Consider the following 18378-nt stretch of genomic DNA (forward strand, 5'->3'; position numbering starts at 1 on the left):
AGCGCACGAATCTCAATCAGTTTCTTGATATGGAAATCGGAGGCCCGACGCGCCCCACGAATCCGAGTGAGCGAAAGTGCTTTAGCGACTCGCTCGAATTATGAACGACGACAAAGATTTCAAGAAATGCGAGGAGTCGAGAAATCGAAAAAAAATCTCCTCCCGGCACGACCTCACGAAAAGCTATCCCCCGTCAATACTTGTCTCTCTCACTCAGATCTTGGGCTCCAGTGTCGGTGGAAAAGCTCTTCCGAGGACTCATATCATGGATCGCAGCTCTTGATAATAATTTCATTCCTTTTCGTAAACCCGAAAGACCATCGGACAGAGCACATCGATTTCTGTCACGAGCGATCTGTCCGAAGGGTGAGCAGGGATCTCTACTCCTGTCGACTGAGACGAGCGGAGTGCATTCAACTGATTATGAGCGCATTCTGCTACCGCATACGCCACATAGTTCTCCGCTGCTGATCATTGACGCGTGAAAGTATCGTTTAACTCGACGCTGTTTTCCGAGATTCGAGTCACTGTCCGGCGCTCGTTGTTCCGTATACGACAAAGCACAATGACGACGATATCTGATTAGACTTTCGATACAATTGCTGCCTCACGCCTTTGCTCTACGGGGATCGGCGTTGACGACGACCGGAAACGGCGGTCGAGAGGCACACTGAATATTCCAAGTTCCCAGGCCGGGGAGTCGTTCCCGTTCCAAGGGGAACAGGAGCGACTCTTGGAGGACGACAACGGAACTTTCGATGAACCCTCAGGTGAGCGAAGAGACAAACTCGCCGGATCGGATCCGCGTCTCCGCGGATGGCGCTGGACTCTCAACATCCGGTCGATTCGACTCCGGAGCGCGTTCGACGGTAGCCGATGCCAGGGTCCGATAGAGCTCCGAAAAGGTGCCGGAGACACAATGTACACCGATAGCATCATCATGCGAATCATTCTATCGCAAGAGTGGGATACCTGCAGTGACGGAAAACCCCGCCGGATGACACTCGACTCCACGACCGGAGTCTCTGAATCAGAATCTACGAATACGCTTCGAGAATGAGGATCGGAGGTCGACTGTGCTCATCTGACTATGGAACCCTTTATTCGTCAGAACGTCAAATTCTTCATGGTCGGAAATCGAAACTTCCCTTCGCGGAACCGAGAACTTTTCAGCCCGAAAGTTCTGATCGCCGAGCCGGTCAGTGGCCTTGGATGAGCTTCGTGATCGAGACGTATCTCTGTTTGGGCTGCATCCTGGCTTTCTGGTGTGATTCGAGGCACGAAAGACGACTGTCGTGCGACCTTCGAGCATGCGAATGGGTTTGTTTGCATCCCGAGAGGATCTTTCGACCTCCGGCAGGAATCCAATGGACCGGTACTGCACTCAGAGAAGAATTAAGTCTCCATTTACTGCTGGGCTCCGGAGTTGTGTCCATTGTAAGCAACAATAGGATGCGTCTGAGTATCAGAATGGAGTGAAAGCTTACGTTCCACTCGGATGCCTCGGTCCTGCGGCGCAGGTATTGTGGCTACACAAATGTTGTGGGTACCGAAATGGATGCGGAGCTCCAGGTATACCTTCCTTTTTCGGGATCCAGCCGTGTCGGCAGATTGTCACTCGTTTAAAAAGTCCGTTGGTCTCAAGCTGGTCATTCCCCCAGTTTTGATATTCTCAAATGAAGCCATCACAGCGAATGACTTCGCTAATCCGGAAGCTTACCTCCTGGCCGCTTCGGCACGTGTCTTCCACTGCCTTGGCTCCTCGCGCTGCTGCTGCTGCTACTAATACGGAACGCGTGTCAATGAGCCTACTCTCCCCTCGTCGGCTCATGATTCAATCTGGTCTCCTCCGAGAGCGTCATTCCTCGTCAATTACGAGTCGGTATTTCTATCCGTCCGGAGACTCTCTGCTGTGAGAAAATTTCTTCCACCTTCGTGGGAGTCAGAAAAAGCAGAAATCTTTGGAGCTCCATCCATGAGAGCCTAGAGTTCCGCGACGTAAGGGCTTACATGTAGCGTCCCGAAAATTGCAGCTTTGCTCAGCAACGGTCGACGAGAGCTTCGATATCCTGTGATTACTTGCGAGCTGATAGAACAGGCGCCTCTCTCACATGCTTGACGTCTGTGAGAACATTCTTTCGGGGGCCAGCACCTGTAGGTTTGCTTTGTATCAAGCTCAAGATGCACGATGATTGAGCTCTGAGGTCGGGGAAGAGAGCCGCCAGCCTGAATACTTACTCAAAAAAACTTTCTTTCCTACAACGCGTCTGGGATGCTCAGCTCGGATTTCGTTAGAAGCCACACGAATTCATTTGTCACAATTGGGGAATCCGTCATCTCAAAGCGGCTGACTGAGATCGCTCGCCATCCACTCATGACTCGGCCGGAGATGTTCGCGTGTGAGCGGGAGAGTGTCCCGTGGACGTCAATGGACGGATGCGGAGTTATCGGAGAGTTACACATATGAGGAAATTTGGAGCCTGACTTTGTATACGATGTCAATTCGTCGAAACTTGACGATTCCCAGGTAGTTGAAAGCTCTCCAGCTCTGTCGAGTATCCTCTGGTTATACTAGCTTATTCCTGACTCTCGATGAGATATGCTCCACATTTCGCTCTTTGACGGTACTCATACAACTTCTCATTTTTACGGAACTTTCAGGTGCGAGATGGAGCACTCGTGTTGAAGGTCCATCGCTGCGAATCTCGTCGCTTGGAGACTTTCACGATCGGTCCCGGGGGCCTTCATCCAAGAGTCTGCGCGAGAAGCATCGTCTCGAGCGTGCCGCCCCGATACGGGTTCGACCATTTCCCGAGATTCGGGGAGGATACGCGTGGAGGGATGACACGTCATTCTAGTTAACCTCAGATGGCGAGATCTTGCGAATCAGTTTACGAGGATCTTTGAAGTCGTCATGTGTTGAAGTATCCGGAAGTCTGTGTTCGTGGTGGTTAGATGGATCGCTCAGATCCCGCGTCCGAGGCTCGTTCGAAACTTCCGTGCTCTCTTTCCTACCCCTATCGGGAACTTGTCTATCAGGGACTCCTCATCCCCCTCGAGCTAGGAGGCGAGACAACTAGCGGATTTATCCGACTATCACGTTCGGGAACGTAAACTTTCATTTTCTCCATTCAACCGGGATAAGGGCCCTCTCAGGTCACGAGACTCATTGATGGATCGGCGAGCCACCAGGTCTCAGACTAAGCAGCCCTCGAATTGCCGCGAATCATGGTGAACTTCAAGCTGAACAGGAACCAGTTCTCGAAAGCCCCTTGCGTCAGAAACGGGTTCTCCTTTCAATGTCCGGTGAATGGGTTACCACACAGGGGACTCCGCGGTATCCGCGTGGACATGAGAAGGCAAACGTTTTCGAAGGAATTCTCCTTCGTGCTGAATGCAATTCGGACGGCTCGCCCGCTGGGGTGAGAGTGCCGACCCGGGACATGCTTCAGATTTATTACCGCCGCACTCATTTCTTGGGATGGAACAAACCCACTGGATCATGAAGGATTGTGGCTCATCTCATGAACATATGGGACGTCTCTCACCTTCTCAGGTTGGCTTTAAGGCTCGTCCTCGTCTCTGGACAAGATCAGGACTTCCATTATGCCATTGGGACTCACACATGACACATCGAGCGGTCGAGCACCTCCGAAGTCGATCAAAGTCAGGAAGTCGAATTCGGCGTCACGTCTTTTCGGTATTTGCATATTAGCTCGGATTTCTCTGACGCGACGATTTATCAGACAGGTGGACCTGATGAGACAAGGCTCATAATGCTCATTCTAGAGATGTTTGGCCTTCCGTATGCCTATTCAGAGGTATCGATATAGGCACCTACGACAATTCCGTCTCGCAAGGCTCTCACTGCTTCGAAGAGCACCCGTCCCATCGGACTCGTGCCCGACATGATAGCGAGAATATCGCCTGAACGTATGTAGCGCGAGGACCCGGCTCAGCTCCGAGCTGCTTTCCGGGACGGTCAGATCGAAATCAGGTCCCATGAGTCTCAATTTTTCGAAGGAGGCTGGCGCCGTACGGAACGCTTTCAATATAACGCAACTCTTCGCATAAAAGCTTGAGGTATTTTAGTCACGATTCCTGAGTAGGTATCTGATCCGAACTGCGCAAGAATAACTCACGCCCACCGCCAGAGGACCAAAAGTCTCCAGCTCGCGATTCTATCTTTCTGGGAGCTCAGAGATCTCTCTCGAACATTGAGCTCAGTCGTTTGATGCTTTTTTAGGCGACTCGAGTCCATCTTTCTAAGCTCTCTCATGGCGGAGGGTCGCCCCAACTTGATTATCGGTCACCTCTTAGAATCCTGGCTCCGTCTTTTCTTTCGTCCCGGACTGCTGATTCTATTGGAAGCCAGACTCAATAGAGTGGAGAATTATAAAATATATGATTACAGTGACAATACTGACTGTCCGCGTCGGCGAGATGACTGAAGTTTCGAAATCCGCGGTGATATCCCCCTCTCCTGCGTCCCTCTCCTCTTCGTCATTCAGTAAGAGTTATTTTTTCGGCGAACAGTTGTGAATAAGAATGTCTTGCATGAAGTGAAGAAAGTTCCGGCTTCCACTCCAGAGTGGTGCATTCTTTGTATGCCATGTCTTGAATCGGATCGTCGGTGAGTTCTCGCTGAGGTACTGAGCTTCTTTTCCGACTTCGGTCATCTGCCATCGAGCAGCGAATTACTTCTTCGGCAAGGCAAGGCATTCGGTCGTTTTACTAAATTACTCCCCCGAAATTGAAGAGGGACCGATCATGGGAAGCCGCTTCCCTCGATAGATCCTTCTTGACATGAATACATCCACGGCCAGATGATCGTATCGATGTCCCTTTCCATGGGGAGCCCGGGGCTGCAGTATGTGGAGGTTCTTTGGCATCCGAGCTCATTTATGCTCCTCGCGACTGATGCAGTGTCCTTGCGTGACTCAAAACTAGGAGAAACATCGTGAGGAGTTAGTCAAAACCACCGATGACTCTCGATAAAATCTCGGACAGAGCAATCCTACATTGCTCAGTGATCAATGGACTTTCCTTGATCAAGGATGGAGAAGACTTCTGGAGATCTCCGTTGCTCGGATCGGAGTGCACTCACCTTGTTCTTGTCATCCTTACTAGACGCTTTGTTCTTCCCCCTCGCGTTGATTATTGTCAGTGCATTCGAGGATGAACCTCCGATGGAAGATCCAGCGCATAATTGGAACCAACCATGTCTACGTGCCTTGGAGCATGAAATGTCAGAGAGGCCGAAGATATCACGAGAAAAATAAAAAAAGGCCGAACTTTATCTCGTAGCACTGTTTACAGCCCTGGCCACATAGTCGGCCAGTTTTTTGTGCCTGACGAGTCGCAAAATTAGCGATCCGTTTCATCTGACCAACGGAACCTCTATCCCGCGTTGTCTGAAGAGTTTCAAGCCACTGACTTTCGATGAACAGTTTTTTTCTGGCTTGCCGCTACTTTCCTCCGTTAAATACACGCCTCCGTCCGTCTTCCACTCACCAGTGAACTCAGCCAATCAGACCTGAACTGAAAGCACCTGACTGACGTGATTCATGAGAGTTCATCCGGTGGGTTCAGACGGCTGTGGCGGCTCCCCGAATACACCTAAGACTCTTGCTCCATGACAAAGCTCGGAACTTTTCTGAGCTCCGGAGTCCGGTCCGCAGACTTTCAGCTCACCGACTCTCCTCTCGAGGGTCGGATGCTACTCCCCAAAACTGACTCTCTTCCCGTCTTGAAGAGATTTCGCAGAGAACTGATGTCGGATCACTCCACGAGAGAAAAAGTATTTCCGTCCATTTTGCTGCGAGATTCCCCTCTGTACCCTCCCGATGAGTCTGTTTCTTCCCGTTTCATCTTGGCATTCTGGAGCAATTCAATTAGTAGAGCGAGTCACCGCAATCTGCCGAGAGATTGCAGCGGGAAGGAATGCTTCAGGGAACATGGAACTTTCTGTATCATTCATCCATGTTCCGCTGCTATACCTCGTTAAATATAATTCCCATAAGCCTGGAGGATTTCAAGGTACCTAAGAATCATGGATTTGAATTCGACATCGCCCTATCGTGGTGAAGCATTTTGAAATCTAGAGAATGCTGGGGTCGGGAATATTTTGAAAGCAAAAAGTTAGTATTTTTGTCAAAAACCAAAAGGCGACGCGGCCAGGAAAAAAGCGCGATTTGCATGATCCATTTGTTACGTCCGCACCGCGTGTAGAGGGAACATTGCGCGCAATAGTGCGCGGTATTTCACCACCATAATCACCATCGTAATTGACCGTCACATTAGCTTGCTCGAGAGATGTTGTTGTTGTCGCGGCCGGGAAGAGCGCGGCTTCTGAGGTGAGCTTTCGAAATCCACGGATGGTCATTGTTTTGTCGAATCATATACGAGCTATCAGCGGGAGTCTCCTCCGCGATCACGAGAACGGCAATCGGAGATTCTAGAAAGTCTTCCGGAAAAAGACGACTGAAAATGAATACTTCTCGTGGCGGCATTTTTTGTGAGTTCTAGGGTTCCAATGACGGTCGAATTGGGACAGATTGCTTCCCCAGATCGGTTCCACCGAATGTGGTTGATCGAGTTTTCCAGGTCGATTCGCGGTCATGAGAGTATTTTTCTCTGTCATATTCTTCGGTTCCAGGGAACTGGTAATCTCCGCTTCTCGGTTAAGCGAGTTAGTTCCTTCGAGCGAGTTCAATTTATTTCATTTCTTCTAGTTGAATGGTGTCCGTCGCGGGCATTGTCGTCTGATACGGACGCTATCGATCGGAAAGATCGAAAATACTCGGAGGGGTAAACGCAATTGACGATTCTCAGTTGATGAACGATTCGCCGATCATCGGATCCCATGTCGAGAGATGATCAGTCGGTGTCTGACTCCCAAGTTCTGATCGGGCTGAACATCGCCGTTACAGCTGGATGTATTTGATCTATCTCCACATATCACTGCAGGTGCTCTGGGACTCCCGCTCCATGGAACGGCTGGGTTAGAAACGGTTTTCATTGCATATTGAGCCCCAACTTGCAACTCGCGCCCATCTGTGACTCCGACCTCGACGATCCTAGAGAGAAACTCGAGCAGACGTTCGGAGCGTAGAAGACGAAAACCGTAAGAATCGGCTAAGAATGTTTCCTTCTGCCGGATGAGCAGTGTTTTGAAACGCTGTCCGACTTTGCCGAAAAGTCGACTGAAACTTCTGCCTGCTCGCGGGATGAGCGGAGCAGAAACGAGTCGAAACCCGGCTCAGCACCAATTGAGAGGGCGACCCTTTGTTCTTGGCTCGAATCGCGAACCGTGCCACCAGAGAAGGATGGCGGTGTCGCCTATGGTGGGAGGCATGACAGCGCTGCAGTGACTCAGCGCAACGTCCAGCTGTCAGCGTGGGATCATATTCCATTTATTCACAATAATGATGATGATGGTAGGAAGGATCTCTTCCCGCTCGACCAAATGAAGCTTCCAAGCGATTGGGAGGGAACAGGGATCACGGAGAGACGGAGCTTCTATTGTGCCGTACGCTCCGAGTGTTGGGTGTTGTAGGCTGCATGGGGCGGGTTATGATTCGAAGTTTGTGAAATGCCTGTCGATAGATAGATAGATATTTCATGCTGCTGTCCGTTTTCGAGTTCGACCTGGACCCCGATTATGGTACGGGTCAGCGGTAATGGAGTAATTCCTGAGAAACAGCCGCCTCTGGAAGAGCCTGCTTTAAGCTACAGCAGAGTCGTCTGGTCTCTGGAATTATTCTTGGCTGGACACTCGGAATGAATGGGACGGTTTCGCCTTCGATAAGGTTCGAATGCGGCAAAAGAATACAGAAGCGAGCTTCGGCGACTTCTGATGACAGGGAGAGAGTTCCAAACGCGCAACGGTTGCTGCACGCTAGCGAGCGACTCAACTGAGCCGTGTTCACTGTGCTAGAGGAGCGGGACCGCCGATGGACATTGCAGAACGAAGTACTGAATGGAGATGTGCTAAAACAATAGGCCGGGCCACATCGTTCGTGGACGGCGCCGTGACCCCGAGCGCTTTGACTGTCCCGCTTACAAAACTGTGCTCACTCGGATAGATCAACCGACCGACCGAGCGAGCAACCGAGTGTCCACTCAAAGAAGGGACAGTTGTATAGGTCGCGGCACATGACATTCCTCGCCCGGAAATCCTCGCAGAAGGTAATTTCCTTCTGCGGTTTTCCATTGATAAATGCAGTGACTGTCCTGGAAATGGATTTCCGACGAGACAAGCGCCGGATGTAGGATCGAAGCTTATCCGTCTCCCATTCCACGATGCGATCCATTCTCTTCGGAGAACATTGACTACAGCGAGTACTTCTTCGCTCTACGATTCGCCACGCGCGGCTAAACAAGTCAATGCTTCTTGGTCAGACAAAACACTCAAACTTGTGATGAGATTCTCCTCCGCGGCGCTCGGTTCCGTGGATTTCCAATACCTCCAGAATTTCCAAGCATAATTCCATCGTTAGGCAAATGCAAATCTTGTTGACCAGATGTTTTATTTTCCGTCGTCGGGAGCTATACTTCGCATGGTTCCTCCTCGTGGAAGTTCTCCCCAGTGACTTGAATAGGTCTGCTCCGTTGAGGGAAGCGCGCAAGGGTACCTCGTGCGGGATATGTGTGTATTTCCCGGAACTGCGATATATGTTTGTAAAACTCGACGAGCGTGGCTTCCTCGACCCGGAATATCGTTCAGGATCGCTGATAGACTGAGCTTTTCAACACAAATCGCATGGAACTGGAGTGCAAAAATAGCAACAGATGCCCTCCATGGAGCCCTCTGAGGACCTTGGATTATTCTGTAATCATTTTTAGGGTATCCGTCCACCGTATAATTTGCCTTCGAGCCTGAGAGATGGGCGGAAATCGATTCATCATTTTCCTCGCCTTCTTTACCTCCCACGTGGAATGACTAGAGCCTTTTCCTCCGTCCTCCTTCAGATTCGGTTCCGACTCACGTGGGGCGTATCTCCTGGAGCAGTCCAGAAGTTACCAAGGATTCCTCACTACAGCCATGACGCTGGAAACAGAGTCTACGACGGTGGCGGCACGTCCGATTCTGTGCTTCCAGCACTGCTCGAGGAAGGCACATATTCTGTGTTTAGCCCTGCCGCTTTCGTGTCCCATATGCAATAAAGCCGTGGATACAAGCAACAAGCTGCTGGTGAGTGAATCTTTTTTTTGAATCATCATACGATTGACGAAGGTCCGCGATGGCCCGTAAAATCAACAAAACAGCTTTTCAGCACTCAGACAATTCTCCGGAGCATTACGAATGGCAGGCGTTCACTAACGCCTTTGCGCGAATTCTTTTCAGCTTCAACCATCTGTGATCCCGTCGCCGTTCGCTTTCGCCGTGTCTTCGCCGTGTAGCGTAGTGATAAAACCCTCGAAAGGCTCCTTCTTGTCGTGCTTGACCACCTCATTGGATCTTCACGCTGGTCTGACAGATTCGAGAGGCGTAGTCCACGAATACGACAGACGCGGGCTGACCGTAGGCTCTGGTGACTGGAGACAATGTGTCACCATACCGGTGAGAACTCCATTCCGATTTCCTCTCGCTTCCGTCGTACCAATCACCCCTTTCTGTCCCAAACTTAATGCAGTTGTCCAATCCCCAGCTCTTCTTGTCTTCGGATTCGTGCGATCCGACGGTGGACTCGAATTTCTGGGACTATACGCTCGAAGTCACGAAAAACAGACAGTGGTGGTAAGTGGACCCGAGCTTTTCACCTGGAGATGTTCGCCCATTCTTTTCTCCTGTAAACGAGGTGCTTCAGTCGGCTTGCCAATTACCTCGAGCCCACCGATTTCTAATCGAATTATGCCCTCGCAGGTCCCGAGAATGCTACGATGACGACGATCACAACTGTTTCACTTTCGTTCTCGACTTCGTTCGAACACTTCAACTACCGACGTTGTCGCATCTTAATCGAACGCAGTTTTGCAGCCAAGTCATCTGCCCGAGAATGAAATCCGTTGCCAGATATGTGACCCTCTATAGGAAACTAGAAGCTGAGAACGTTTACGTTAAGAAACTCACGGATTGAATGCCCGGCAGTTGTATGATACTTACGATAAATAATGAATGTAATAAGTAATAAGAATAGCTGAAATGGAATGGAGAGAGAGAGGTTGAAACATTCCCGGGTCAGTGAAAGTCATCCCTGCGATCATGAGTGGAGAGAAAACGCTATAAAGTTCCAAACGCCCCGGTAAAAATGAGCGGCTGATGCCTCACGCCGACCCGAGTTTCACTCGCCGATTCCTTCATCTCTTTATGAGTATTCAATCAAGCGTTCATCGATCCACGGTGCACTCTCATATTGAGTTCCCTCAACTCCATCTTCAGCTCTTGCATCGATTGAAGTTTCGAATGGAAAGATGCTTGATAAGATGCCTATTCCTCGACGGGGTTACTCTCATCCCGCAAATAACGGAGGTTGTGTCCCTATAGACTTGTGATACCAAACTGGGGAATGCGAGACCGCTTTCGGTGAATTTAAGCTCTCATTTGTACAAAGTCCGCCCGCGTTTTGACGGGGATACGGTAGGATTCGACCGCGAGCTTTTCCTTGAAGCAAACGTCCAAAGAAAAATGCTTCGTCCCGGAGAGCCACTGGACTACATGATGGAGAATTGACTGAGTAAGCGAAGAATAAAAGAGCGAGGCTCCTCCGGGCTTATACTGGAACCATTCAAACTCGATGTGTCATTCTTGATAATGTTGAGCCTCTAGTAGAAACTTTCCGCTCGCTCAAGTTCAGGCGCGCCGAGAGCGAATTCGACAACAACACGTTACGCGAGAATTTTCACCGTCCAGAATCTTCCTTCGAGAGCTTTAATGTCGTCTAGAATCGTCACGACTTTCTTATCTCGATAATGATCACGGGAGGCGACCGACATCCTTTGGGTGACACATGAATCCGTTCAGCCCTACCAATCCCGCGCCGGGGAATATTTCCCGTTGAGGAATTCTGCGGAGAAAAACTCCCCGGGCGCATGAAAAGCGAGCGACCGACCACGATGCTTGGCCATCACTCGACCGTCTGGCTTTAGGCGTTGGCTTATGAGGAAATTCAAAGCGGCCAACGCGCGACGTTAAAGATTCGCCTCACTCGAAACAACAATGCGGTCGCTGCCTTCTGCGACAATGGCTTCACAACAAGCCAAGCCACATTCTCTACGTATCATCATCTTCTTTGGACGAAGCCTTCCACGGAAAAAATTTCGACAGCTCGGACAGATAGACGTTCAGGCTGACGACAGAGAGACCCTTAGCCGTCGGAGCGAGAACTGCAAGCTCCAACCAGCGACAGTCGCTCCGCTCGCCCGATGGCTGCTAAAAACCTCATTAGCAATTTTACCCACTTGACCCCAGACACTGTTCACTCAATGGAATTCATTTTCTTCATCGTGACCTTCGCTCGTCCCGGTTGAGAGGAGCGGGAACATGCATGGAATTTTTCCCGGATACAATACGTAATTCTCTTCCGAATGTAGCCCCCAATCTCTCAATCTCTGATCATGAGGATTCTGATCGCTATAGGGAGGGCCGAAATCGATCGCGAGGTTTTCTACATTGAGGCGAATCCGGGGTGTGTTTCCTACTATGAGGTTAGAGGAGTCGAAGGCCCACGAAACAGAATGGTTCTATCCGAGGACAGTCTTGTACGCCGGGAATCGATGTAGCCTCATCGAGCTATGGCTACGATGTAAGGTACCCGCTCATATTCATCGCTCCGTCAGAGCCGAGCAATTTTCGCTTCGAGAGTCATAATTTCTTGTAGCTGAGTAATCGGGTTTGTTTCTCCTGGAACCATTCCACGGAGAGAATGCATCATCGCGACACTCGCCCGCTATCATTGTCGTGTACACATGGAGAGTCATGGGAACCTTCCAGATTCCTGATATGGAAGGTCAGACACCTCCAACACAAGGGAACATCGGTATCAGGAAGTCCCCTTGGGTATTCGATCGCTCTCGGTCCGTTCTCTGGATTCGATTCAGAGGTCTGGAGCTAGACTCATACTGTTCCCGCTTTTTGGGAGGATATCGTAGATCCCGTAGAGCGGAAAGTTTTCCGGGGAAGCGGCGGCTGAGACCATATTTCTCCCTGCTTCCCCGCACCATTGTGGTCAAGGAAGCCCTACATCTAGATAAAGTGACTACAATGACTATTGAAACTGAGAGCTTTCGCTCATTCATCACTATCAGTGAGAGCTGTCTGGCACGGGGATTTGCGACAGCATAGTTTAGATTTTGATCAGTGGGTATCTTGGAAAATTGAGACCGGACGCGCTGACTGAGACCGGCTCGGATTGTCAAAGTCATTCTTTTCATCGTTCGGAAGCGCCTCCCGACGATGGCTTGCGAATATGCGCGAATCTCGAAGATATCGAAGGATCATAGATGGGAGTTAATACATGTGGTTCGCCGCTTTTCGACGCACAGAACTGCGGTGAAACATTTCCACAGCTTCCTATCCGAGAGGAGATTGGCACGCCCAGGCGGATCGTCTCCACCCGAGACAGAGGAAATTGGATGATTCTTGTTCCGGGGCGAGACTTCATTGAAATATGCTACTTGGGTAACGGGGTCCGATATCCGTAGAATTCAAGACTTCCTGTTCCTCTGTAGAATGAGAGAGGAGGTCGAACTGGAAGCTTCCCGATTACATCGATCTTCCAGAGCCGACATTCGCCCCGACCATTCCGCTTTTGAAGACCGACGCGTCGGATAGCTTCTACGACGCAGAATCTGTTCGCGTGCTCCAGTGGCGAGCACACATTCTTCAAGTATTCGTCATCGATCCGTGAATGTCCCCCGCAGCGAAATATGGACGAGCACATCAAGCTTCGAGCCCGCGCTATTCCGTAAGATTGGTCGAGTCCCGGTACTATCGCGCCCAAGGCACGTCAGTCCGAATCAATCCTACTCGGAGGCCATCGGATGATGAGCTTCGAGAGTGGGCGATCCTTCACCCGAATCCGAGGAATTCTTGACAGAATAGAGAAACGGGGCTCACGATTCAGAGGTGAAATCCACATGGCTATCGAGAAGTAAATACCCAACCGAGCGACTGTTCGCGACGCAATATTCCATGTGCGACTCCTTTAATTCTGTGCACCATTATTATCGGGTGAGGGCAACGACGTGCAGACTCGGCCTCCCCGATTCGGCAGCCGATCGTCGAGGGATGTGTGCGACATCAGCGTCCATTGTTCCGAGGTGTCTCACACAATCAACGTGCCCAAACGAAAGATTCCAACAGAAAACAAACATACCAGCGAAACACAAGGTACGAACTCCCTCCCTCCTGAAGCGGATTGGTGTGCCATTCGTTAGGTTTGAAAATTGTAGTAGAGAGCTTTTCCGCGTCGAAATCACTCCATTCTGCCGGTGCATTCAGCCTGAGCTGCCTCTAGCCGACGCCGTCCCGACCGGTATAGGTATTCCACCTCGGAGCGGATCGGCGGAGGAAGTCCGCACTACGACGCGAACGATCTCTTCGTTCCGTGCAGAAATCAAATGGGGGTCGGGAGCTGCCGTATCGGCGTTCGTGAAAACATGGAATTTCACCGCGACATTTGAACGACATGAGCTCCCCATCGGTGTGAGCTCGTGGTCATGCTGCGGACTCCATCTGACCCGGAGGACGAAATTGCGTGCTGCTTGAACACGCAACGTCAGACCCAGATTAAGGATGAACCTGAAACTCGGGAACAGCAGGGGACGGTAAACTTGTTCATCGCTTCCTCAGTGAAAAGGGGAAGCTTCGAGCGAGCGGTGTTGGTCTGGCCTTCTTCTGGTTGTCAACCAGATGAAGTTCCGTTTGCCGTGGAATACGATGCCTAATTTAGAAGAAGTCCAAACTTATTAAGGTGGAGTTCCGTCGGATTCGCGGAGACAACGGCATCGTCTGAGCTCACCGGAGGAATTCAAGAGAGTGCGCGGTTGTCGCCCTTTCGCTCTTCTTGGGGCCTAGCGCTTTGACTGCGCCGCCCCATGACAGCTTGACAGAGATCACAGAAATTTCAGAGAACTCGGAAGAGGTGAGTGAATCGCCGGTCATGAAGCTGGGATTGATGATAAACTCGAGGTTTTCGCTCAAGCTCGGGGCTTTCCTCGGACCGGTGACCGTATTCGCTGAGCTCAATGCCTCGTGATAGGGAGTGAAGTTCGCGTTCCCGGCTTTAGATATTTGCGTCCCTCGGCGACCTTGGCAGAAAAATCTGACATTTACCGTATCTATTTGTTAGCCTTGTCCGTGGATTTCTGCGCGGTTAGCTACGAATTGAAGCAGAGTGCCCTCTCTGTGGTCACCGATTCCCTCTCAGTGGCGACACGAGGGAAAGAGTTGTTGACTCGCACCGACTATATAGCTGGTGTCTGAAGACAGATTCCCGCACACACAAACTCAACCGTCCGGTGTTAGCCTTGGGTCAACAGTGCTTGAACGGGCTAGTGAGTATGAATTTCAGCTTTACGTGAAACTGTCTCGACCAGTAGATTCAGTGGGAGCACATTAGTCGCCCCCATCGTATCAGATGTATCTTATCAAGTCAGCCAAGTACTTCCGCAACTGATCCTTATCCGAGAGAACGATCCCGTCATTGTTAGACGTCTGCGAATCCCTTGTGTCGATGACAGGCGAATCCGATTCGATCGATCGTTCTCAAGAAGAAACATTCCCACAACAGCCGAGACTTTCCGGAGTGCGCGGCTCCCCCTTCTCCCGGAGCGGGAAGAGAAGTTCTTCTAATAGGCATCGTGATGCTATTCCGGATTATCCGTATTCTGTCGCTAGAACGAATCGATGATTCACGATTCGTCAGATTCAATAGCTTTATGAAATTTCACGATTGGCTGCAGACGTCCGGCCCCAGGGAATCCTTAGGCCAGATCCACTCGTGCTATCAACGTCAGAAACGGCGATCCAGACACGAATGTTGGCAGAGCTAAATTTTCCAATTAACGTAAGCTTCATTCCCACAATGTTGGCGACGGGATGTGCGTAGCAGATCGCAATGGCGACGTTAAGGTTTTGTTGTATCAAGGGTACAGCTGTTGCTATGCAGAATCGAGAAGCCATTTGGATCGTGACATTACGGAGAATAGATTCCCGAGCTTCGCCGGCTACCGTCCGACTCTGGAACGGGGTCCTAGGGTGGGTCCATCCGAATTCGAATTTGCAGGATGTCTCACGGTGCTCTTCTTTGCAGCTTGGACATTCTACGCCGAATCAACGAGATCTTCCGAAAATCGTCAAAGTTTCTCTGAAACCAAGACCGAGAGCTTCGCGATCATGACTCGACCCAGGCAAAACTTCCACGCCGATTGTGAGGCGGCTATCAACAATCAGATCAACATGGAGCTGTACGCATCCTACGTTTACCTGTCGATGGTAAGATCCATTAGAATCACTCCTTCGTCCTATCTCGGAGCGAAGTCGCTCAAGGTTCTAGGAGTCATTTCCCGTTGACCTCTAGATCGCTGGCAGCGATCTTGTGGTGTTCGTAGAAATCTGTCGAAAGAATCACGCACTTACCGCTCGCGTCGGAAGTTTCCCAATGCATCGAGCGTGACTGAGCCGACCGAGGAAACGGAGGAATTCTCTCAAATTGAAGCGTTTCGTTGGCCTTTTCCGGATTCTCCGAACGACGATAGATTCGTCATGTGGATTCCACCCAATCCACCGAGCCAGCGCGAGTCGATGCTCGACCAAGTCGAGTGGTCACCGAATACATGTTTAGAATGCATAGGAATGAGAGTGATCTTCAATTGGCAGGCGTTCTATTTCGACCGCGATGACGTTGCCTTCAAGAATATCAAGAAGTACTTCCTCAAAGCATCCGAAGAGGAGAGGGAGCATGCCACCAAGCTCATGGAATACCAAAACATGCGAGGTGAGTTCATTTTCTCCAAGACTCGTTATGCGAATCTTTTCCTTGATTCCGAGTCAGCACATCCAACCTGTAACCGAATCACAGGTGGACGCATCATCCTCCGAAGCATCAATAAGCCAGCTAAAGATGAGTGGGGCAATCTTGCGGAGGCTTTCTCATCAGCTCTTGAGCTCGAGAAGCAAGTCAACCAGAGCCTTCTCGAGCTTCACAAGCTCGCAGGCGAACGGAACGATCCCCAGGTACGAATACAGCGTCAAGTCGAGCAGCTCTTATATGAACGCATATATTCACTAGATCATCTCGGATTTAGTTCAACGGGATCCATGGATATTATTTGATGTGATCTCCCTTCTAGTTCTGCGATTTCTTGGAGAACACCTATCTCGAGGAGCAGGTGAAGGCGATCAAGGAACTGTCGGATCATCTGACTAACATCGAACGCGTCGGTAACGGCCTGGGCGAATTCATTTTCGACAAGGACTTCGACGAGTAAGGATCAATCGTAATGAGACCTTGCGGGAGAGCCCCCAGAAAGGAGCAATCAGGACGGATTCGGCAAACATCGAATCCGATTCACGAACAAATCTCGCCTGGAGCGGTTCTCCCTGTGTGTGCGTGGTCCATTTTCCCTCAGAGAATCATGGGAAGTCGTCAATCAGGAAGATTTCGTGAATCCGTAAATGTTGGCACGTTAGCAACGCAGAGACCCCTGGAGCTCAACGGGCTCCTCCGGTGATCGTGTTGTTCTACTTTTCGAAGTTGAAGGTGTCAATAAAACTATTTGGAAATGAAGGAAATCGTCCCCTCCCTCTCATGAAGTACTTTGCGAGTCGATGACGAGACTAGTGAGCCAGGGATATAACCCCTCAACGGGTGCAGCCGAATGAGGCCGGTTGTTGGGCCAAAATCATTCCGGATCGTCATGGGTGTCTAGCGGAAGCTCTCGGCGAGTTGATGATTTTGAGCCGGGTTCCCAGATTCCCCGAGCCCCCTAGTCCGCATAATCCGCCTCAACCTCCAAAATCTTTAGAAGATTTTCTCGAAAACGGTGATAGATAGAGGGTCGTGCTTGGTGTCGTAGGAAAGCTGAGAAAAAATGCAACGAAACTAAGCCGATCCCGATTCGGAACTCTGATTTTTTCCCGCTCTTTCCGGCTATACCCTTTCCACGCTTTCAAATTAATCGGTTGATGGAAGCGAGGCTGGGTCGCTCGGCTCTCCCCTCTTTTCGAACGAGCAAGAACGAGCAGTTCTGGATCGGAGCGATTCGGGGCCCACATCGAACACGAGAAACCTACGGTATACCTCTATATGGAAACATGGTGGATAGAACCAGGACTAGATATTGGGACCCAGTCGAGCCCAGTCCCAACTACTATGAGAACTGGAAGGACATCTGATTCGCTCACACGCCATGTTGGGAGCGATTCTTCCGAGGATGTGAGGGGAATTGCCCCTCGAAAGTCGCACAGGCTGCCGAAGTCGGACGCCAGGCGAAGCATACAGACCGCGAAACAACTTTCGAATTGGGAATGATTGATCTCCGAACGTACGGGTCATGCTTAGTCAATGGAATCGTCGAGGGGGATTCAGGCTGATGACCGGTTCGGAAGTTCCAGGACAGCGAAGATTTCACCGAGGGGGGGGGCTATCCTGTTCCTTTCGGATTGGACTCGGACGATTCCCAACTGCCCGTCAGAGATCACACATCCGTCCCCGTACCTTTGCTTTCGCCGGCCGCCTCGGGTCTGCGCCGCGAAGTCATTCACATTGTTGAGGAGGAGCTAGGATTGTATGAACGTTCCAGTTTGAGCTGATGGGATGGCTCATCGATAGGCGAAATGGAGGTTTAGCTGCCTGGCGAATCCCTTGACCGGGACACCTCATGTCGCAACTCAGTGTCGCATGGGATCAATCCTCGGAATCCTTCGGAGACGGAAGACGGTGACTCTCAAAAACCATAGGTTCCATCGGTATCGCCCCTTCGGCAAGATGTTGAGGAGGAGTATCAATAAGTCAGGACTCGGAACCGGATTCATCGAAAGCTTCCCATTCAGGCTCTTCGGAATTTAGGACCACCGAGCACAACCGCGCTCATGTTTCCCATGGTGACCACTCACGGAGCGGACTCCAAAGGCTCCCGCCACGAATGAGCACCGCAAGAGAAGGACAAACCCGAGGATCGGCCCACCTTGCCCAACAGTGGAAGCAGCAACAATAACAACGAGGAGAGTAGCAAGGACGATGGGGTATTGGTCGACCGCCAGCAGAGAAACGAAGGAAAGGAACTCTGCCTTTCTGTGTGTGAGAGTGTTTCTGCTTGCCTGTCCGCTCGTCCGTTTGTGTGCCTGTCAATCGGTCTGTCCGAGGGCTCTGTGTGGTCTTCGGTCTCTCGCTCGGTAGTGAGGGGCTGGGTGAGTGAGTGAGCGAGCCTGAT

The 18378-nt window shown here is 50.8% G+C and overlaps 2 protein-coding genes across 8 annotated transcripts; both read left to right on the forward strand.

The window, feature by feature from the left end:
* Positions 1-4622: 4622 nt before the first annotated feature.
* On the forward strand, positions 4623-10082 carry LOC108863781 (MKRN2 opposite strand protein). Its single transcript, XM_018638344.1, has 5 exons — positions 4623-4633; positions 8974-9196; positions 9350-9565; positions 9654-9742; positions 9869-10082. The coding sequence occupies exons 2-5, from the start codon at positions 9047-9049 to the stop codon at positions 10080-10082; spliced, it is 669 nt and encodes a 222-aa protein (XP_018493860.1). The 5' UTR covers positions 4623-4633; positions 8974-9046.
* A 3149-nt stretch (positions 10083-13231) lies between these two features.
* LOC100907502 (ferritin heavy chain, oocyte isoform) lies at positions 13232-16739 on the forward strand. 7 transcript variants are annotated; one of them, XM_018638356.1, is made up of 5 exons: positions 13232-13333; positions 15258-15439; positions 15824-15941; positions 16026-16180; positions 16297-16738. In XM_018638356.1, the coding sequence occupies exons 2-5, from the start codon at positions 15341-15343 to the stop codon at positions 16432-16434; spliced, it is 510 nt and encodes a 169-aa protein (XP_018493872.1). In that variant the 5' UTR covers positions 13232-13333; positions 15258-15340; the 3' UTR covers positions 16435-16738. The 7 variants fall into 7 exon arrangements, with proteins under 7 accessions (XP_018493872.1, XP_018493871.1, XP_018493873.1 ...); XM_018638357.1 differs by lacking the exon at positions 13232-13333 and adding an exon at positions 14447-14503; XM_018638352.1 differs by lacking the exon at positions 13232-13333 and having other exon boundaries at positions 14449-15439.
* The last annotated feature ends 1639 nt before the right edge of the window (positions 16740-18378 follow it).

Source organism: Galendromus occidentalis, unplaced genomic scaffold, assembly GCF_000255335.2.
Source record: "Galendromus occidentalis unplaced genomic scaffold, Mocc_1.1 scf7180000076932, whole genome shotgun sequence".
Taxonomy (NCBI): Eukaryota; Metazoa; Arthropoda; class Arachnida; order Mesostigmata; family Phytoseiidae; genus Galendromus; species Galendromus occidentalis.

Excerpts from the sequence above, each read along its gene's own strand:
- LOC100907502 (XM_018638351.1), top strand. The coding sequence starts at position 15,044 with ATGTGCGTAGCAGATCGCAATGGCGACGTTAAGGTTTTGTTGTATCAA. Across the intron at positions 15,440-15,823 it reads CCTACGTTTACCTGTCGATG|GCGTTCTATTTCGACCGCGA; the intron begins GTAAGATCCATT and ends TTCAATTGGCAG.
- LOC108863781 (XM_018638344.1), top strand. The coding sequence starts at position 9,047 with ATGACGCTGGAAACAGAGTCTACGACGGTGGCGGCACGTCCGATTCTG. Across the intron at positions 9,566-9,653 it reads GACAATGTGTCACCATACCG|CTCTTCTTGTCTTCGGATTC; the intron begins GTGAGAACTCCA and ends TCCAATCCCCAG. Across the intron at positions 9,743-9,868 it reads ACGAAAAACAGACAGTGGTG|GTCCCGAGAATGCTACGATG; the intron begins GTAAGTGGACCC and ends ATGCCCTCGCAG.